The sequence below is a fragment of the Nyctereutes procyonoides genome, unplaced genomic scaffold (genome assembly GCF_905146905.1).
Source record: "Nyctereutes procyonoides isolate TBG_1078 unplaced genomic scaffold, NYPRO_anot_genome, whole genome shotgun sequence".
In the NCBI taxonomy this organism is placed as follows: domain Eukaryota; kingdom Metazoa; phylum Chordata; class Mammalia; order Carnivora; family Canidae; genus Nyctereutes; species Nyctereutes procyonoides.
Genome location: NW_026575141.1, coordinates 17,612,117 through 17,634,561, shown reverse-complemented (window position 1 = coordinate 17,634,561; position 22,445 = coordinate 17,612,117). Strand labels below are relative to the sequence as shown.

The following is a 22,445-nucleotide window of genomic DNA, read 5'->3' as shown; positions in this document are numbered from 1 at the left end:
ATGCTATTTTTGGCCAGTTCTTCAATACGTGTAAAAAGACATTTTTATTTTATACACACTCTTTGGATTTACACGTACAGGTTTAGGATTTTCTTTAACCACTGCTCCTTATATTTCAGATCATTTTTTTCTTAAGTTATTTCCCTTCTTCCTGTTTACCCTTTAGAAAATCCTTTATTAAAAATCTAACCAGCAGTAAACCCTTATTGCTTTTATTTATCTGAAAATGTTCTAAATTTCAAGAATAGACATTTGTATGCTAGATACATAATTCTAGGTTGAAATTTCCTTTCTCTCAGAAGCTTAAAGCTATTATTCTAGTGTCCTCTGGCTTTCAATATTACCACTGAGAAATCTCCTGGCCCAAAGCTTAGTCTTCTATACACAGAGTACTGCAGCTATTGGCATCTGTCTTCAGGCCAGCCTAAACCTACTGAGTGTCTGCTATTATTGTTCCTTATCTCTGGTTTTAACTCATGGTTTGTTCCTTTTTGGGGGGAGCGTCTCTCATTTCCTCAAAGTCTAGAAATACATCAGCAAGTATAGGATCTAGCTGGTTTGAGATAGAAGGGGCCCCCAGAGTCTCTAGTTTGCTCTATGGCTGAAAGCAACACAAACATGTGTTGTTGTTGTTTTTTTAAATTTCGTTGTTGTTGTTGTTTCTGCAAGACTTCTCAAGTTTTTTAATATCATAGCCTAAATTAAAACCATCTAAAAGGGGGATAGGATACCTAGCTCTGCCCAAACTTCTATGACCAGAGCTTCTTGCAGAATTAGTCTTCTACAAAATGGAATTTGAGAAGAGTCATGCTCTATAGCTTCTTTAAGATTTGGGGGGTTTTTTGCTTTAACACAGAGAAGAAAAAAATTCAAATAAAGAATTACCAATACTCCTACCCAAACAAACCCTAACAATGCTAAAATAATAGTAATAATCAGCTTCTACAAGATACCAGGCTGTGTGAAGCACAAGACACGTATTTAAAAAATAATAATGAAAATACATAATCTCTGTCTTCAAGGTGTTCAGACAAGAGAGCTAAGCAAAATACATTTTGGCAAATGTTCCACTAGCAGTTTGAACTAGTTTCTCAGTAACTTTCTCTTTTAGACTATGACAAACTGTCTTTATTTCTTTTGAAAATGCACATAAATTTAAATGTATCTTGTTTGGTAATTGTGGGTTAACTAGGCACCTCTAGAAAATAAAGATTGGAAACATAGTGTTATAACTAGGGCTCAGAAACAATGTACTCCATTCTACCTACTTTTGGCTGTGGACTAATCATTATAGTTTTTTTCAACTAACTGCTGCCAAATCCATTATTCCAATTTTCAGAAACTCACACTATTCTGAGTGTAGAAATATTAAAACTGTTTCTTTGAAATCAGAAATCTCTCTACAAGTTCATTCAAAGCCTTTTACTGTAAACAGTGACAACCTCTTGTCATTAAACAATTCCGACACTTCTGTATAATTTTGTGTGTATAAATACAAATTAAAAATACATTTACAGATACCAAATTAAATGAAAAGTAGACTTTATCATTTTCCATTATTCAGATTTAAAATCTATACTTGCCTTTCCTAGTGGAGAAAATCGCTAGTATTTGACGGACTCTTCTCACAAGGAATAGTTCCTGAGGATGTAGTGATTATGTGACTAGATACTTAGCTGTGAAGTCCCTCATTTTTCAACTCCTTACCACAGGACAAGTTGAGGGGAACAGGCAGATTTTCATCATAAAATCAAGACCCATTCTCTCTACAATTCTAAAGTTTCCTGTATTTTACTTTTCTCTCCTTGCTATTGCCCACTCCCAATCATATGCAGTTAAAGACAGGGATTAGAACTTTGTATCACAAAAAAAAAAAAAAAAAAAGAAAAGAACTTTGTATCACTTAAAAATGTACAGAAGGAAAGATATGATAATTCACAAAATATTAACTAGTCAACAAATTAATTAACAAATATATATATAGACAGTGTTAGTTTTCAAAGAAAGATATATCTTTAAAATCAGAATTTTCTATAAAAAGAGCACAAAATTGTTGTTTTAAGTATACAGCATAATTGCGCAGTGCCAGAAAAACTGCAGAAAATTAGGTCCTGATGGACACTGCTAATAACAGTATAAGTTAAAATAGTTTAGCAATATAATCGGTAGTTTTTAAAGTGTTTGTATTCTTTAACTTAATATTTGCATTACAGAGATTCTATTCCACAGAAATAATCTAAAAAGCAAAGTTTTCACACAAAGGTGTAATCAAGAATGTCCTTTTTTAAACTGTAAAATTAAGAAAAAATAGAAAACTAAAAAAGAAAAGAGAATTATATAAAATTACATATATAAAATACATATATACATATACTCAATAATACATTGCCATTATGAAGATACTTACATTGATTATATAATAATATGGTGAATTATGATAAGGGGTGGGAGATGAAGACATAAAATTGTACATTATAAGATTACAAGATTATTTTTACTTTTTAAAAGAGGCTGAAAAGAAATATGGCAAAATATGAAAAGGAGCATAAGGGATATTTGCTCTTAGTTTTCTTTCTAAGAAATTCTAAAAAGTTTTTCTATCGAAAGAACTTATTATTCCGGAAACTCAAAGTTTACCCTAATAAAAGGTTTACTAATACCTTACCCACCACTTCTTTTTCTTATGTTCCGCATTATGGTTATCATTCTTTTTTCCCTCCACCTTTCCCAAAACCAAACTAAAACTTTTTTAGTTCTCTTTGTTAATGCAGGGAGGCATAATCCTCCTGTAATTAACCAGTTGATTAACTTCTAAAACAATAAAGAGAATAGATAAGTTTTACCTTATTTCCTTCTTCTTTGAATTGGGGATTGATTATTTTTACAAAAGAATAAAACAACTGACGAATTCTGGAATCTCCAACAAATGCGATATGTTTATCTACAAGACAGTTCTTTGCTTCACTGAAATCAATAAAGAAACATTAATTAAAAAGTAAAATCAGCACGTTGGCAATTCAAAGCACACAGTTTGTGAAGAAAGTAGTACAGGATTATCATACACACAGTTATGTTACTTTAGAAATAGATGGCCAGGTTTGTTTAACCAACCAGCCCATCGATGATCAACTGACTACAATGATCAATAGTTACAGCCCTCATTTATTAAGTGTTTAAGAGGTACTCTAAGTATATTAAGTGCTTTATAGCCATTATCTCAGAATAACTCCATGATGTAGCTCTCCAAGTCCTAAAGCTAGAGTCCTTCACTCAAGGGCTACTTATTGCCTTGGGCCTGGTTCTCTCTCACCTGAAATAAAGAAGCTTGGACAAAACTCTTTCCCCAATGCGTTTGGCAGGAATCTTCATTTGTACTCACCTCCTATCCCCCCCTTCCACCTCCCATCAGCAATTCTCTACCATCATATAGAGAAGTACCATATAGTATTTTCTTTGTTTCACTAACTCCTTTCCACTAGATATGAAGATCTATCCTAGAAAAGAAAACAACAAGATGAAGAAACGTTACCTGAATTTGTATTTATGCATCATGCAACTGTGAGGTTGCCAAACTTTCTCTCCAAGAAATCTGCCACTTGAGAGAAGGTATTCACATGAATCATTGCCTGTACAGTTAAACAAAGTGTTGTCAACAAGTCATATTTTTATATATTGATTATCTGACCTCATGTAAACTCTGAGATGAGAAAGCACAAAGTTTTCTATGCTTCACTATACCTTCTAGGTGCATATGACTCATCCATGAGAAGCACTGTAAATTTCAGTACATTAATATTCAAGAGTTAAGAGCTACTAATGACAGATGCTTCCCATAGATGAGACTCCTAATTCTTTTTTTTTTTTTTGAGACTCCTAATTCTTAAATGCTATATTCACTCTTAGCAGTTCCTTCTGCTTCAAGATTTTTTTCCTAGGGACATCGTCTCAAACTTAAACTAGTCTTTATATCTGTTTACCATTCCTAGTTGGGAAAGAAATTCTTATTCCTTAATAAGACTTTGGAAATTACTTCTTACTCAACTATGATAATGTATAATAAATTTGCACAATTGGAAATGCAGTAATGGAGATATTTTATAAACCTACTCCCTGATTTTCACAACTTCCCTGTGAGGAAGTATGTTATCCATATTCTGTAAATGTGCAAACGGAGAAAAAGATTTATTCAAGAACTTCCTATTGAGTTTACTAAAATCTCATCCTTTTATAATTTACAAAGATGAGACTTAAAACTATGTTAGCTACATAGTGGCTGAAGGTACATGGTATCAGTATCAATAGCAAATGCAGATTTCACAGTCATTAATATTCAGTCTACTTCTCTTGACGTTCTTGTGTTCCTTTATGATCAATTAACTCCTCCCAGTTTGGGTGGAGCTGTCACAGTTTCATACAGGAAGTTCCACACCTGGGAAACTCCTCAATCCTTTGTAAACCGGGACAGGTGGTCCCTCTATTTCCTTTGGCCATTTTATCAGATATTAGCTTAAATGATCAAGGAGTTTAAAAGGGAGTTGGATGCATTAAAAGAAAATCCATATATGTCAAATGGATAAGGGAATAATGAGATATTTAGAATAACCATGGGGTTACAATAAAATATACATATCATTTAAATTACTCTAATTCTTTATTAACAGTCAACAGCAAGCTCTATTTGTTTCACAAATAGGTAAGGTCAGGATAGAGGAACACTAAAGCACAAAAATGGTACAGAACCATTTAGGGAGGGCATAGAGAAAATCCAAAGACATTTAAAGCAGAACATATCTCTTTTCTCAGCTGGTTACCCATGTATCTGGCCAACATACAAATAAAAGGTGATACAAGACAGGTATGCATAAATAATGAAAGTGCTGTTATTTCAGTGTTATAAATTCTAAAATAGAACAGGAAGGAAGAGTGAAAATACTGCATTGTTGTGCAGTAACTGGATAGGAAAACTGGATAGGAAAAGCAGAATATCAATTATTAAAATTTTGCAATTATATATGTAGCCTGCACAGGTTTTTTTTTTTCTTTTGTATTTCAAAGATTTTTTAATAACATCTCTCTAAGGAAACTATAAATAATCAGTTCTTAATTCTTTCTAATTATTAAAAACTAATTCTTGTTCTAAAAAACCAAATTAAGTTACATAAATAATCAAAAAGGAGTAAGGAAAGGACTATAGGAACACACAATTATTTTTCTAAAAAATCCTTCTGCTTCATTCTTTTATAATGGTTCTATAGTAAAATCTTATTAAAAATCCAGTAAACGTTTAAAATTAGAATGAAAATTCCATATTTATAGCATTTCCACCTCTTTATAAACATATCTATAAACCAAGCAAAAAGTCAGTAACATCTACCTTCTAAAAAACTTATAAGAAGTTACAAATAACTAGGTATTAATTCTGCGGATTTTTTTTCTTCCTTTTCTTCTTTCTCCCTTTCTTTTATCGTTACTTGATTTTTGCTTTTCAGTAGAACTTGAAACAGAAACACATCTTGACCAATATTCAGTATGTGGGATTATGTTATTTGTTAAGTGTCTATTGGGTTATCAATATGGTTTTATGGAAATGGAAGTACAATACCAAGATCTTAAAATAACTTGTCTTTTCTTCACCAGAAAATGTGTTTAAAAGTGCAAATTTCTTGGTTTTTTTTTTTCCTCAATACTACTATTCATACATTGTTCTTCAGTAGTTCAACTAATGGGAAACAAAGCTCTGAACTGATGAATCCATATTAGAATCCCCACACCCTCACCCCATACCCTCGACCTCCGCCCCAACAAAACTGATTTGGAATTGCCACTAACCAAAAGGCACTATAAACATGATATTTAGAAACTACTGGTCTTTCCAGGAAAGAAACTTTAAATTTGCTAATGAATGCTAGTTGATGATGATCCTTCTTAATGTATTTTATGATGCAAAGTTTTTTTTGGTAATCCTTGTACCTGAAACCGACAGCCTCTGTATCATATTGGTTGAGGTTCCATCAGAAGACAGAAATTGTATCAGCTATTTTAATAGCAAGAATCTAACATAAAGAACTGTTAGGAAAGTAAAAGAACTGCTAACTAGACAACCAAAAAGGCAAGAGACTTTTTTATACTTGTCTGAAAAATAATATAGGGGTGACAATAACTACTATTATAATCTTTTCAACTACTGTTATAATCTGATTGAAAATAAATTAACCTAATCTAGAAAACTCCCACAAAATTCCATACTCTAAAATAAGTTCTTTAAAAGGAGGGAAGGGAGAAGGAGGGGTGGTGGGGGGGGGGGCGGGGAACCTGGATGGCTTCCTTGATTAAAGCCTCTCCATTAGGCTCAGGTCAAGATCTCAGGATCCTAGGATGAGACCCTGGACAGGCTCTCTGCTCAGTGGGGAGTCTGCTTCTTCCTCTCCCTCTCCCTCTGTCCTTCCTGCTCATGCATTCTCTCTCTCTCTCAAATGAAGAAATAAAAACCTAAAATAAAATAAACCTAAAACAAAACAAAACAAATTCTCTTTTCCTTGAAGGAAGTAATTTTGGATCAAATCACTAAATGTAATATACGTGTTAAAATAAGATAAAGTCCCACATCTTTATGATGTATACTAAACATACATAAATGTCTGCTGGCACGTATATTTCCCTTTCAAAATCTACCTAGAAAAACCCCAAACAAAAAGAAAAAAAAAATCCCAGTCATTATTTTCAATTGCCTCATATATTTTGATAGCTAGTTGAAAACAACCAATGTGAGATGCAAGTTGCCAAGTGCTCAGATAAATCAAGCCAGGGACACAATAAAAACAAAACAAAACAAAAAACCAAATACACACAAACACACACACACACACACAAAAAAAAACAAAACAAAAAAACATCTAAAAGGATACAATTATCTACTTCGGCTATCTCCAATACTAAGATTATCTAGATGAATACCTGTTTTCCTCTTCATTCTATCATCTTAACCATAAGCATTTTGTTTTGTCAATCTAAAGTCTCAGGTTTTTATGCATAATTTTTTTTCTGTAATAGGTACTAAAAGCAAACAAAATAAGTAAAAAGATAAACACGTGAAAAAAAAGCTAAAAAACAAAATAAAACTAAAGAAAACATCCAATGTTCTAAATACATCATAGCTTATATTTCCCTTTGAATAGAATACCTCTGGCATACTGCACCCGTAGACTGGCTGAATCATCCTACCAAAGCTATCTGTTTCTTACCACCAACTGTGAAAATACCAGATCATAAAGTTTTTAACATGATTTGTAGAATATTTTGCTAAAATTCAGCAAGGTTACACTTTGGTCTGTGTTGAAAAGAATCACCGTTTACATTTTTCTTTTGACAAACTAGGAGTGCCTACATGACAAGTGGTGTCATATAGATCAGGATCTTCCTGGCAAAGAGAGAAAAGGCTAAGAGACCTAGAGTTGCTTCTTTTTTTCTTCAATTTCTGAAGCTTTGAACTCACTTTTCTCCAAAACATGCAATAATATTTAACTGCATTTAGTATGCCTAGTGACAGAAAGGAATTATATTTCAACAAAATTAAGACATTTGAGACACATTTACTTTATCAATTAAAAAATTAAAATGTATCCAGATTGGAACTATCCGTAAGGCCACAGATACTGGCCTCTTGTCACAGAAAAGATGTTTTCGATCTGTAATCACAATATTAATGGACATTTTGTGATCTGGTAGTGTTGGAGATTGAGAAAGTTCAGACAAAATATAGTTAATAGGATTATTATTTAAAATGTTGTTCTAGGGATCCCCGGGTGGCGCAGTGGTTTGGCGCCTGCCTTTGGCCCAGGGCGCGATCCTGGAGACCCAGGATCGAATCCCACGTCGGGCTCCCGGTGCATGGAGCCTGCTTCTCCCTCTGCCTGTGTCTCTGCCTCTCTCTCTCTCTCTCTCTCTCTCTCTCTCTGTGACTATCATAAATTAAAAAAAATAAATAAATAAAAAAATAAAATGTTGTTCTAATATTTTATGTGAAAGTAATATCAATGATAAAAAAAAACCCTCTAATTTCTAAAGTTGAGATCAGAACATACTATTAGAATTTGGAATTCAATGAAAACCAAAAGAACCAAGTGAAAGGAGAAAAACAGAAGGAAATAAGGACTTTGAAAATCTAGTTATCCAATTATTATTTATGGAATTGCTACTCTGTGTTGAGTAGGAATCTCAACTACATCTGATGATTTAAAGATGAATAAAATACCCTTGGAAGCTGACAGTTTGTGTGGGGAAGATGGATATAAATTATTACAATACAACCTAAGCACATACTAATTGCTATAGAAACACTGAATTTCTAATTCTTCTTTCAGTGGTGGTGACATTTGAATCGGGCCCTGAAAGAAAAATCTGGTCTTTCTTTTAAGGAGAGAGGTCACTGCAGGCAGAGAAAGTCAGGTATCGGTGAGATACGTAAAAGGGCAAAGCATATTGAGACTGTGAGCCTGAAGTTTAGAAAGAAGGAAAAAGATAAACATAGGTAATAAAAAGTAAGCTGGTCAGATTTTGAAGTTTTACACATGTAACTTTTAGAAAGTCATTTTATTTGAAAAAGAAAAGGAAAAGTCTTAGCTGGTACTGTGAGGCTGAATTAGTATTTTTAAGTGATTTAATCCAGGTCTCTCTGGAAAATGCTTTCTTACTCCATCTTCTATACATCACCAGCTGTCTAAGAAGCTCTGAGAAAGGCAGTCTATAACCTAATGGTACGAGGCAGACTAACTGGGTTGTAAATCTTAGCTCAATCACTGACTAATTGTGTGTCCTTAGGCAACTTAACCTCTCACGCCTCATCTTTAAAATGTAAATAATACCGTAATTCGCTGGATCTAAGACCACTGATTATAAGACACATCATCATTTTATGTAACACTAGAAAAAAATGTTATCAATTAAACTTTGACATGCAATAAAGTTTTAAAAAATTCATCCTGATTACAGAAATGTTGAAAATGGAGTTTGGGATGGAGGATGAAATATGGTAATTTTATCTACCTCCCAGAATGCTATAAAGACAAAAAGAGTTCAAACCTGTAAAACCGTTAGTAGAATAGCACCTGGCATATAATAAGTGCTCTAAGGTAGCATGTGTGTCTGCCAAGCTTTACTTTCTGTACTATGTATTCTTTCTTTACTTTCTTTGGTTTGTAAAGCAAGAGATGCTTTAATATGTGTATTCAAACTGCATGCACTCTACTTGCCTGAAGTGTACACACACCCACACGTTGAAGATTTTAATATAAGCATAAACCTCTGTATCTAATCTAAAGTCCTTTCTTATTCTAAAGATTTACTGTATTGTGGTTCAACTATAGCATCATCTTTGTGTGAAGAGCATTACATTTCACTCAGGTTGACTCTGCCAAAGCACGAAGATGTCTAAAAACTTCCTGGTAGGATCATTATTTTTCCCAAACAGTCTCTGTTTGTCAAGTTCTTGACATTCAGTCTGGGTAAGTACACACACCAGGTGTACTGCTTCACACTGAAGACATGAAGCACCTACGGAAGCTGATGACTAGCTTCTGGAGGAGGCTTTACAAACCACCCCAGATTGCTACACTGACTCATACAGTTCCATCTGACATTCTGTTTTCCCTGCTGATGACAGCTCTTGAAAGGATGGAATACATAATCTAAACATAATAATTAGTATCCAAGCTTATCAAAAGATAAAAAAAAAACCACAATATAAAAAAGGGAGGGAACCAGCTATTTACCTTTAGCACTAGAGCACCAGTTATGACATTTATCTTCACTACTTCACAGAGACAAAATCGAGTTAGATTACTCTCATCTTATACCAAACTAACATAAAGTGATTAATGATAGTTAGAAAATCATCTTCAAAATGACCACAAATTAATGCTTCAATACTGCTGGTTTTCCTTCACACATGAAAGTGGCTGACTTCTGTTGGAGCCACTGCAGATGAGCCAAAGCCAGGCCTGCCAGATCATATGGCTGGGACCTATGGGAGGCTGAAGGAGAAAGGTCAAAAGGGTATAAAGAGTTTATCTTTTGAAGTCAATTTAGTGTGTATATCTACAGAGACAGAGAACTATTCATCCAGTATGGTACTAGAGTAGAGATTTTTTTCACCCTCAAGAATTGGAGAAAACAAAGCAGCAAAACCGCTCAAAATGTCCTACACTTTGAAAGATCGCCTGGGAAGAGAACAGAGCTCAGATTCCAGTACCCATTTACTGGATATTTTGCCAAAGTGGGTGCGAAGTTCAGTGGGAACCGCGTTCAACGTGCACCTGTCCATTACACGTTACATCTTGACCAATTACTCTCACGGTCACCAAGATCTGTCCAGATAATGGCTTCGATAATACTAAGAGCCAAAAATAAAAGATCCTATCATTATTAATTTCCCTCAGCTTGGCAGCCTCTCTCCTAGTGGCATTTTAACAGAGAAAATAAAAAAAAAAATCAATCAACAAGGACAAGTAAATATCCCTTGATTACTGAAAGATAATGCGTTCTGAAGTAAGGAGGTCGTATTTCCTTTTCCTCTTTACACCGATTTTAAAACCCACGCTGAAGGCCTCCTTTCAAACGGCTTTGCAACGTGCTTTCCTTGCCCAGCTTCATCTCCTGTCAACCCATAACTTCTTTTCAAATACCTGCCCCAGTCAGTGCCTTTACTTTGTAAAAAAAAAATAAAAAAATAATAAATAAATAAAAAAGTGTGCGACCAGAAGCCTTTAAACGTTTCTGAATCGCAGAGGCTGGGTGACACCGCCTCCGTTTGGCCGAGGGCATCTTTTGCCAGCTGTCGCCCAGGCGGCAGAGGGGAAAATGGGGCGGCCCTTGCCGCTGTCCAACAACAGCTCGGCTCGGCGGCACAGGGCAGGAGGCCGCCCTGAACAAAGGCTGAAGAGCCGGACCCCAGGGCGCAGGAGAGACGACCCCAACTCCCGGCAGAGCTGCCCGGTGCAGGGCAGAGCGGCCTCTGCCTTCCGTCTTCGGCGCCCCGGGCCGGCCCCCGAGGCCGCGGGTCCGACCTGGTGCACGCGGGCCCCGGGCCCCGGGCCCCGGGCCCGGCGCGGCTCCCCCGGCCCGGCTCGCGCGGGAGCCCGGACCCCGGACCCCGGACCCCGGACCCCGGCGGGAGCTCGCGCCAGGCCCGGGGGCCGCGGCCGCGGCCGAGGCCGCGACCGCACGGCGGGCGGCTGAGCGGGGGGAGGGGGCGGCCCGCAGCCCGGGGCCGCCTGGGGGCACGTGGGGGCGCCGCCCCCCCCGCCGGCCCGGCGCGCGGACGGACGGACTGACGGCCGGCGGGGCGGCGGGCGGCTCCCGCGTGAGCGTGGGCGTGTGTTGGGCGAGGGGGGCGGCCTCCAGCCGCCGCGTCGCCTCCTCCCCCGGCCGGCCCAGGCAGGGGGAGGGCCCGCTCACCTCGGTAGCGGCGGGAGGCGAGGTGGCACGCCGCGAGGAGCAGCACGGCCACCAGCGCCAGCACCTTGGCGCTCCTCACGCTGAAGTAGTGGTTGATCTCCCGCTTGCCCAGGTTGTAGGCCGTGGCCGCCATCTTGGTTCCTCCATGACAACAGCGCGCGGCGGAGCGGGGAAGGGGCGCCGCACAGGGGCAGCACTGGGGCCGCCGCCGCCGCAGCCAGGCGAGGAGCCGCCGCCAGCCCCCGCGCCCGCCACCCGCGCCCGCCGCCGCGGCGCCCCGGGCCGCCACCTGCCCCTCCTCGGCCTCGGCCTCGGCCGCGGCCGCCTCGGCGGCTTCACCCCAGCCTCGCCACCCCTGCCCGGCGGCGCCGGTTCCCCAGGCGCCCTGGACGCCTGTCTCCTCCCCTTCCTCCTCCCCCCCTTTAGCCTCCTGCCTTAATAGCGGCTGCGCCTGCGACGGGGGTCCGGATGCCCAGCGCTCGGGGGGCAGGGGCCCCGGGCGGCCCTCCGGGGTCACCGGGTCACGGGCGCTGGCGGGCGGCGGCGGCGGCAGGGACATGGGGACGAGGAGCAGAGGGGGCGAGGGGTCGCAGCTGGCCCGCAGGCGAGCCTGGGGCTGCCTCCTCTCTTACTGGCCACTACCTGAGCCCAGGTTGGGGCCGCAGAACTACGGTTCCGGGAGACAAGTACACTTTATTGCACGCCCTCGCTCCCCAACACAGGCTTCCCGAGCTCTCTACGCCCTCAGCCTGCCCGGCTGGAGGTGATGTCCCGGGGCGGGGGGGGGGGGGCGGGGGGGGCTTATGGTCGCCCTGTCGGGTCCAGTCTGCTGATCCTAGCTGCTCGCCAGGTGTTGAAACGGCTGCTAGCCCTAGCAGCGACCCGCGAAGAAGACCAGTCTTAACTCCTAAGCTCACTCTCTTGGCCCATTTCTCTTCAAACTTAAAAACAAAGACTTCAATTCCAGTAGGCGAAGGTACACCAAAGTACAGAGCAGAAGGTGCAGAATGAGCCCAGCTTAGTGTAGGTGTTGGGGGGGGGATCCCCCACCCTTCCTTTGTATTTATGTAAGGGCTGGCTAGGTGGATGCGCCAAACATTAAAAAGTGTGCTCATGACAATCATTCCTGCTCTTGAAGTGGTTAATGTTTGTGGTTATCCATAAAGCAAGCATGCCTTTGCTTTTGTCAAGCGCTCGTTATCCCTCACTCAGCTCTCTCGCTCTCTCTCTCCCTCTTTTTTTTTTTTTTTTCTTTTCCTCGTCTCTCCTGAGCTGCCCTCCAGATGGGAATGGTTATTTACATTGCTTTTCTATCTACTTGCCTTGTTTAAAGTGAGCCACTGGTTAGGTGGGGTGTTTTCAAGTATTCTTTAAAACTTTCCCATTTAGCCATTCCTGAACTTGTGTCTATGAGCCCTTCTTAAAATTATAGAATGTTAGATTTGAAGGGACTATCGAGATCTTGTCATCCCAATTCGTTTCATCCAAGGACTCTTTTTATTATGTTTTCATCCGTGGACCCCATATCTTGAAAGATTTTGTCACTTAAATGAAATCACATACATCACTGTCATGGATGTAATGCTAATAAGCAATAAAGTTAAATAAGTGTACAAACACTAGGCACTGTTCCCTGGAAATGGTCGCTTAATTTTGGCTGTCACTCTTCTGGTCCAGGGTTGATCACATGCTGAAGGAATTAAATCAGATACTGTAAAAACCAGATAAATAACTCTGCTAACAGCATATGGTCCGCCAATAACATCCTAGAAATTTCTATGATGTCATCAACAGCAAATTAGAATTTCTGATCAGTGTGTGATAACCAGTGTTAGCCCGCAGGGTTGATTTAATGTCTGCCAAAAGTAAAGAAACTTGACATTTTATTTAATTGCAATTTCCAGAAGGCTTTCTGAAATATTGTAAATAGCTTGTGGACTTCATTCTTCCTTCCCTCTAGTTTAAAGCTAATTCCTCTCCTCTGCTCTAAATCTCTTCCCATCCCCCTTTCTTGGGGTGTTGATGACTCCCATCAGTCATCCCTATGTCAATCGTCCTCTATCCGTGTCTTCTTTAAACTCTCCCTCTCTCCTGGCTGTTTCCCTTCCACCAATAAGTTTCTCTTTTTAGTGAAATACATCCATGGACTCTGTGTTTCTGTGTGTTTACTTCTGCATCTCTCTTTTCTTCTCTGACAAGTGTCTAGAAAGCATAGTTGATTTTGAGGTCTCCACTGGCTCCACTCCCATTCTCCCTTCTAAAAAAACTCTCAAATATGCTACCTCCTCTCTATCCCCTTGTTGTTGTCTTGGTTAAGCCCTGACTTCTTGCCTAAATTTCCTATTCCTTTAACTCATCTTCCTCAACTCCACCTCAAAAATCCAATCTGACTGCCTCTCTGCCATACCTCTAACTGGACTAAACTTTTTCAAAACTCAAATCTGGTGATGCTAAAAACTAGTGGCTCCATGTTTATTTGCATGCCCCTCAATCATCCAGAAGGCTTACTAATGCTTTGCAGGTTACCTTTCCCCCTAATAATCTGATAAAAAGAGAAACCATCTGATAGGAACACTTGCAACTGTGCATTACTTAAAAACAGAAGCAAGAACAGAAACTACCATATTTATCCCTCTCCTTTCCTCCTCCTCTTCCTTCTTCTTCTAACCAAATATCTACTTCCCATTACACCACAGGAGGTAATAGAGATAAAGAGGACGGGAAAAGGAGACGCAATGGAGCAGCCATAATAGTAGGAGGAGCAGTTTTGAGGTGAGAATCTTCTGGTATAAACTGTTTCTGCTTCACTGTATTCATTCATTACTGTTTATACCTATTTAATTTTTTATTATAGTATAATTGACATATGTTAATCTCAGCTGAGCAAAGTAATGATTTTTATCATTATAAAAATCATATTTATATGTACAGTATTACAAAATAACCACTACAATGAGTCTAGTTAACATCAGTCACCATACATGGTTACAAGATATTTTGCTTGTTTTTTTTTTTAAGATCTCTCTTAGCAAGTTTGAAATATGGAATTAGTAACTATAGTTCTCTTCTGACTTGAAAAATTTCTTCTTCCTCTTCCCCAAGCTGTCTATTTCATCTGTGTCTTGGTATATTATTTCATTTGGGAACCTGGTCTCATAAGTCTCCCTTCTTTATTTCTACCTTTAGTTTATTCCTTTTCACTGTTTGCCCTACACATAAGCTCAATGTTTTCTGTTTTTTTTTTTTAATTTTTTTTTTATTTATTTATGATAGTCACAGAGAGAGAGAGAGGCAGAGACACAGGCAGAGGGAGAAGCAGGCTCCATGCACCGGGAGCCTGACGTGGGATCCGATCCCGGATCTCCAGGATCGCACCCTGGGCCAAAGGCAGGCGCCAAACCGCTGCGCCACCCAGGGATCCCTGTTTTCTGTTTAAAACACCTTCCTTAATTCACTACACAATCTCTTTTCTCCCTATCAAACTTCTTGAAGGAAAAATCTGTGGTTACTCTTTCTTTCTTTCTTTCTTTCTTTCTTTCTTTCTTTTCTTTTTTCTTTTTTTTTTACTACTTACTGATTTTTAAAAACTTGAAAACTGACCTCTACTCCTATTACTTTACTTAAACTGCCTGCTCAAATGTCAACTACATCCTAAATTACCAAATCCAGTGTCTTTATCTTAGCTTTATCCTTCTTCTCTGCACAGCATTTTTGGAATATTTGCTTTCTTAAAAATCTTCTCTTTTTTGACTTCTGTGACACTACAGCCTTCTCTCTCTCTCTTTTCTCATGCATCTCCAAGAAGAATCCTCTTGCTTTTTAAAATTCTTGGAAGTGAGTACTTTTCAGAGTTTTCTTGTTTGCTTACTTTGTTTCTTGGCAAACCTACATTACAGGTTGGCTTCAACTATCACACTGGATCCGTGCATGCAACTTAGATTCCTCTCATGAGCTCCAGACCTCTTTCATATATCTCAGGGATAGCTTCATTGAGTACTTTATGTAACCTCAGACTCAGTGTGTCAGAGATCAGTTTTATTTTCCTTATAATCCCATTCATCCTATTATGTTTACCACTTAGTTTATTGACATTACTGTCCTTCAAGTCATGCCTGCTAATCTTTGGCTCATCTTTCTCCACTGCTTTATCTAAAGTACAGGTTTTCAGTTGCAGGTATGATCACAGATGAGCCTTTGGATAGTCAGAGCAAAGTACTCAAACTTCCATTTATAGTGAATTCCTGTTAAGAATGATTTAAAAAGATAATTAGATGATAAAAGCAAACTTCACTTAACACCGCATGGAATGGATAGCCCCTTTCACAGAACTGCAAAATGGTATGGAAGGCAAGGAATTTTTATAGGCTAAAAAAAAGAACCAAGGAAAGTAAAAAGAGAAAATATCTAATAGGCTGGAGTCACATAGTCAACTTTGTTTGGAATGAGAAGAAACAAGGAAATAAGTATACAGCCCAGAACTAGCCTGGCATTTAGGGATCAGTAACCACATTTCTGGTTAAGTGGGGGGCATTTACAGAGACATAAAGCATAGATAAGTTTTGGTTTGCTGATATGGCATCCCTGGGCAGGAATGGCTCATCTTGGGCCTAGGAAGTTATTTCAACATTCCTAACTACAATAAAATTAAGTTTTATTATTATTTCATATAAATACTTCCCTGGTAGTCGAAATTGGTCTATATGTAAAATAATGTCAAGTGCACTTGGGAATTCACATTTGTGAAGAGATTAACAGGGGCTCACTTATTTGTTGACATTAGGCATATTATGCCTATGAGCCTAGCAAATGCGTTCGCAGATTGTATTATCTACTTAAACTCACAAAATAGAAGGTGACATAAAAAAAATCCCTATGGTGAATGGGAATTAAAGATGATTCTAATTGTAAAAGCACTGGCCAACAAGAATGTATGGAATGGAATCTTCTGCTAATGTAGCTCTTCATCGACTACATTACATAGTTTTTTTAAAAGTACACATATCTATCATATACACACACGTGTAGATATATCAGATATATACATAGATTATATATCATCTGTGACATACACAGACATGGACAACTTAAATCTGTAAGAAATCATAGACAATTTTGAAATTATCAAGACTGCTTGAAATGAGAATTTACATTTGCTCATTGTAGACCATAGATCTTGTGGTAAATCTGTTGAATCTGTGGTGCTTGGAGGTGAATTACTACTGATCTGAAGCCATGGAAATTAAGACATTTGGAAATTAAGTATCCAAACATGAAAACTCCACTCTTTTTAAGAGTAAAAACAGTTTGTAAGCACATATGAATCTTTCAAATTATAAGTATCATATTAATTTGTTAGTAGAGCAGTACATATTTTGTAACTAAATAAATATACATTAGTTGGAGGGGTGCATGATCAAATTTTAACTAATATTGAGTGCACAGTCAAAAACCCCAAATCACTTACTTAGTGAATCACCATATCCTGTTTATTCTGGCTTCCTCAAAGCTCCTTCCTTCTCCCCAGAATGCTTTGGTTCAGGCTCCAACCGACCGTTGTAATAGATTCCTACTGGACTCTGTTTTCTAATGTCTCACTTTTTCAATCTCTTTTTTTGCCAATTGCTGATAGAGTTATTTGTCTGAGACTTATATATGGTTTTATCATTTCCCTGCTTAAAAACTTTGGGGGTTCCCGATTGGACACAAAGAATTCCCAGCGTCTTAATGTATTTAGGGTTGTCTGTGGTTTGGCCTAAACTGCTGTGTCTTCTATTTAGCTCTCATTTCCTTCAACCATGCTAACAACCTATAAGCCAGGAACTTTTCTCCTACTCTTCCTTTTGCTTAAAATACTTCTTTCCCTGTACCTCACATTCTACTTGTTTGAAACCTGTCTTCTTTTTTCCCCACTTCAGCTTTACTGAGGTATGATTGACAGATACAACTGTTTATATTTCTAATGTTCAATGTGATGAGTTGATCTATGCAGTCTGTGAAATGATTAACAGAATCAGAAGAATTTTCCTCTTTAAAGTCTGTTCCATTTTGCCTCCTCTGTGAAGTAAGCCCATGGCTCCTTATGGGAATATAACTCTTTCCTTTCTCTGATTTTTCATAGTACTTTGTTTCTGTCTGTGCTTAAGTATGCATCAAGCACTGGCACTATCCAATCAGAACAGATATCTTCTTTACTTGTGCATATTGTGTGTATTGGGAAATTATCAGCCCAGTCTTTTGGGATATATCCTACTGTGCTTTATAATCTATTCAGTTATTATGTTTATCTTTGTCTTCTTCATTCCCCTCCTTCTAGACTTTATGCATTGGGGCACAGGGAGTTAGTACTTTTTGTGTTATTTGTAGAGAAAACTTGTGAAAGACTTAGAAATCCAAGATATTGTGGTTGTCTTCAATGGAAAAGTAGGCATTGTCCAGATTATCTGATTCTATCGGGTCTCTGAATCTTTTATTGTCTTTGAGTTATTTTACATTGCTCTAAGTTATATAATACTTATAGTAATGCAAATGATTTTTGTCCATAGAAATGCAAATTGCATCTCATTGGGATTCAGTTGATTATTGCTCTGTGGATATTGAGCAGTTTTGAAGTTTTACATTTGTTAACCAAATTTATTTCGCCATTCCTAATGTCATATATGTGTGGTTCTTTTAATTCTCCTTTGAACCAATTGTAATATCTTCTGGTTCCTTCATTAATAATTAAATAAAAGCTTTGACACATGTTCATTTTATATCTGTATGAAAGTTATACTATATCCTTTTAAAAATTATCTTTTAATACATGAATATGCCTTGAACTTAATAAATATTAATGTTTCTTAAATCCAAGTTAAAGGCCATTTAATGAAGAACACTGGAGAAAATTGAGATACTTTTCTAATAAGAATTTTTGAGACTATGGAGTAGATAAATATTTTCCAAACTGACTTTTGGCTTGTCTGAACAAGTGAATAATTTCCTATGGTAGATTTAAAATTTGTTTTCATCACAGTGAATTTGAATATTGGCCTTTGGATTTTTTGATCGAGTGTACCCAAAACAAAACCCAAATATCCAATTCGTGTTTACTCAAGTATTCAAAAACTGATACAAAAAATAATAAGAATTCTAAAGTATTACTCAATTATTTTATTATATGTTTTAGTTGCCTTTTTTTTCCTTGTTAGTCTGGAAGATTTCACCTTGAAAAAAATTATACAAAAATCTTCTCAGTAATCATTTGGAAGTTGTATAAAGTAAAAGTTTCACATGATATAATAAACTTAAATATACAAAACACATCCCTAATGCACCTTATGTTCACATCTGTCCTTGTCTTCAGATTAGGAAATGTGTGAGAGTCATCCTCAGGTCTCTGGGTTTTTTGGACTAAATTCTCTTCATATCCCAATTGTATTCTCTTTCTCCCACTTTTCCAGCATCTCTTCTATCTCCTTTCCTTCTGCTCTGATTGTAGTGTTCTCAAATATCCGTACTTCTGAGAAAGCTCTTCACTCCCTTGGAGCCTCACTCACTTTACTGGTTTGGACAAAGGTGAAATCAAAGGAAATGAGAAAAAAAGTGGACAGATTGGAGACAGACTTTAGAAGTAGACAGCACTTGCTGATGGATTGTATGTGGAAGATGAGGAGGGAGAACCAAGGGTGACTTCTGTTTCTGGCTTGAGCAACTTGTGGCTTCAGGGACCATTTACTGACATGGGGAGACAAGTGGCAACAAGCTTGGGAAAGATTATCATAACATCATTCTCAGTGTCTTCTTGTTTACACTGAAGTATGTTTAAGAATTAAAACCCAGAAAATATAGTACGTACTAAATTTTCATGTGTGAAAATTTGCTTCATCCACCACCCTCAATATTCTTTCTCTAAAACTGAAAAATGCAGCTCCCACTTTGTTCCAAGTTGCACACCTTTTTTTTTCCAGGCGGAATCAACATTTTTTTCGTAAACAGTTTTTAAAGATAAAGGGGGAGAGGGATGGGAGTGTAACAATTATTTTGCCCTAGGTCTTCCTCAGAGGCTAAGACAAATTCTTCTTTCTGTAGAAGAGTTGTTTAAATTAGCTGGAAATTCACAGTTCACTGCTTTTTAAAAGGCACCCTGTCCCTTAGGGAAGGAGAATATGAATATCTCCCACTGTTTCTAAGGTGAAGGATGTTAACCATTGATCAAATCAGAATGGAGCAGCTTGAAGGGGAGAAAAAATTCTAAACGACCTGCCTGGTTTCACAGCCTTCTGGCCCAAATGGTACTGACATTTTCATTAAGCAGGTTAAGAAAAACAATAGAGGTTAATTAACTTAGTGGTGTTTCAGCTGAAATGGCCGAAACTGCCCTAGGCCTCAGGTAAGTCTAATGTTGTTAGTAGCATCTTGGCCTTCCACTTTACGCTATATCACCTTTGAAGGTCTGTAAACAAATTAGAATCGCTTTTTGTGTGGGGCTGTGTAGCTCACAGGGATGTGTGAAAATGTATTAGGTAATGTCTGTAAAGCACTTTAAATGATTTATTCTTGAGCCAGTTTTTCCTAAGGGATACTTTGTCTCACACGCTTCTAATTGCCATCTAGCTAGATGATAAAGAGCAATCTTCAACTAAACACTTAGTGGGTTGCAGGAGATGACTCATAGATCTTTTACTCTATGCACACAGAACATATACTTATATTTCCCATCATGAAATTCTGCCTTTTTAACTAGCATATTTTTCTTTTTGGTGACATTTAGGTATCATTTTTGGTTTGCAGAAGTGGCAGGTATAACTTTGTGGCCGTTAGGAAAAAAGTTTATAGTACGGGGGTAGAATAATGTAAAAAGAGCGTAGGTTTTGAAAGAATGTTCAGAGTTTGACACCTGGCTTCACCATTTACTAGCTAAATAATGTAGCAAATCATTTTGCCTGTTGAACTTCAACTTTCTTACTTGTAAAATGAAGATAATAATACCTATCACTCAAGGTTGTTTTTATGACTAAATGAGTAATGTATAGTTTTTGACACTTAGGGGATGCTCAATAAAAGATTCTTCCTTCCTTCAAAGTTCATTGTCACTGGTAAATTCACAAGCAATTGTTCTTCAATTTGCTCTCTACCAGTCAATATCTACAAGTTAAGATATATGTCACAGAGACTAGGTGTTTAATAGAAAATAGTCCAGCACAGATACATTCCTTTAGTCTGTTAAGCAGTACCCCAGTATGTTATTAAAAGGTCCTGCTACCCATCTTTTTGCTTTATTTCCAAGTTTTAAATAATTTTGCTTAACAGTCCACTCTTTTGATCATAAATAACCTCTAGAGATTATTTTTGATCTACACATACAGAAGTCTGGTTTCATTATGTTTGTTTATATAGTTCAGCAAAAGGTATTAACTAACCACATGTTCCTCCTTGAGCATTCAGTAATGAGCAAGTATATAGACCAAATGATTAAATTCTGCTGAATAACTTCATTAAGGAATATAGGATTCAATCATTAAAAAGCATCCTTTTTTTTTTTTCTGTCCCAAGATTAGGAAACCAAACCCCAGAAAATCTATCCACCAAGATTTCATCTTCATTACGTGTAGATTCTGGAGAACTCCTACATAAAGTCCCAAACGTGCTTTAGTTCCTGGCCAGCTGGTAGTTGATGCTGCCGGTGACCTATGAGGCTTTAACCATACAACAGGCACCAGATCAGTGTTCTTGGGTGGTATGTTTTATGGTTTCTTGCTTTTACACGTAAAGTATATTTACTCCTTAATAATGGAATTTTTATAACTGATTAAATGTCACTTATTTTTAAATGTGACTCTCAATTATGACCTTGTGTGACAGTGTCACAATTAAAGACAGTAAAAACTCTGTTGGGGTGACACATTATGTTTTATAGGAATTTGATATCTGGTTAAAGGAAAACAGCTTCTTATTGACCCTATGCAGGTAACTTTATTTTCATAGAAGGTATAGAGACGCAGTACACATATTTGGCTCTATTTTATTTTTAAATATTTTATTTATTTATTTGTTTGTTTGTTTATTTGAGAGAGAGAGAGAATGTGCACATGAGTACACAGGGAGGGGCAGAGGGAGAAGCAAACTCCCCACTGAGCAGGGAGCCAAATGCCAAGCTCAATCCCAGGACCCTGAGATTATGACATGAGCTGAAGGTAGACGTTCAACTGATTGAGCCACCCAGGAGCCTCTGTATTTGGCTTTAAATTCTAAAGGAGGCACCAAGAGTTAGAAGCCATTTTAAAAATGTTTCACTCGATGTTGAGAGAGAGTTAGAGGTAAATTACCAAGCAAAGAAAAGACTTCTTCATACAACTATCAGAAAATAGATGATAAATAACTGCCATCTGTATTCCAAACCAAATATCTATAATGAAATTTAGTTCATTTAGTTCAAGTATGTACTTATTTCTTCTTCTGCTCCAGCTTGGGTCATCAGTATACTCTCTTGAAGTCATCTGCTTCTGAGGTAGAAAGGGTCTTGGAAACCCCAACTCATTCCCACGTATATCTGATAACTGTGTGGGCCAAGTTATCTTTATGCTCTAGAGTTGCAATTCATGAACCTATTTGTTGAAGTATCAACAATTAAAAGAATACAATACAGTCCTTTCTGTGAAATTCTGGGATTGTCCTTCATTGCTGAAGACACAAATTTTAACCTTTGTGCCTTCTGGCAAGCATCAGAGGGTAATAGAAATCATCAGGCAAAGTGATTATGGTTATTTCACTGTGGTAATGAGCAATGCCAAAACTGAAGAGAGTACAATCTCTTTTGAGTGCAGGACAAAATTGTTGTAGTAATATGATTAGTATTTTTCCCAGGAGTAAGAATGTATTATGAACAGTGAGAGCACTGACAGATCTCCAGGGCCCTTCAATTCATTCTGTTAGTGTACAATCTCAGAAACACGTATATGAATATTATTTTACCTATAAAACTAACCTTTAATTTGACCACTCTTTTGATCAGTTCT

At 38.0% G+C, this 22,445-nt stretch overlaps 1 protein-coding gene and 1 long non-coding RNA gene across 3 annotated transcripts in view; one reads left to right on the top strand and one right to left on the bottom strand.

Moving 5' to 3' along the window:
- The window catches only part of CASD1 (CAS1 domain containing 1), a 49,165-nt gene extending 37,473 nt beyond the window's left edge, over positions 1 to 11,692 (bottom strand). Inside the window, exons 1-4 of one of the 2 annotated variants that reach the window (XM_055307531.1) lie at positions 11,452 to 11,506; positions 9,768 to 10,028; positions 3,530 to 3,626; positions 2,844 to 2,964 (exon numbers count right to left, since the gene is read on the bottom strand). In XM_055307531.1, the coding sequence (XP_055163506.1) occupies positions 2,844 to 2,964; positions 3,530 to 3,552 (144 nt within the window). In that variant the 5' untranslated portion in view covers positions 3,553 to 3,626; positions 9,768 to 10,028; positions 11,452 to 11,506. Of the gene's footprint in view, positions 1 to 2,843; positions 2,965 to 3,529; positions 3,627 to 9,767; positions 10,029 to 11,451 lie in introns of both variants that reach the window. The other variant, XM_055307530.1, reaches the window with a different exon arrangement.
- LOC129498244 (uncharacterized) overlaps positions 11,497 to 22,445 on the top strand; it is a 63,538-nt gene continuing 52,589 nt past the window's right edge. Inside the window, exons 1-2 of the long non-coding RNA XR_008662089.1 lie at positions 11,497 to 11,563; positions 14,148 to 14,223. This is a non-coding gene — a long non-coding RNA (uncharacterized LOC129498244). The remainder of the gene's footprint in view (positions 11,564 to 14,147; positions 14,224 to 22,445) is intronic.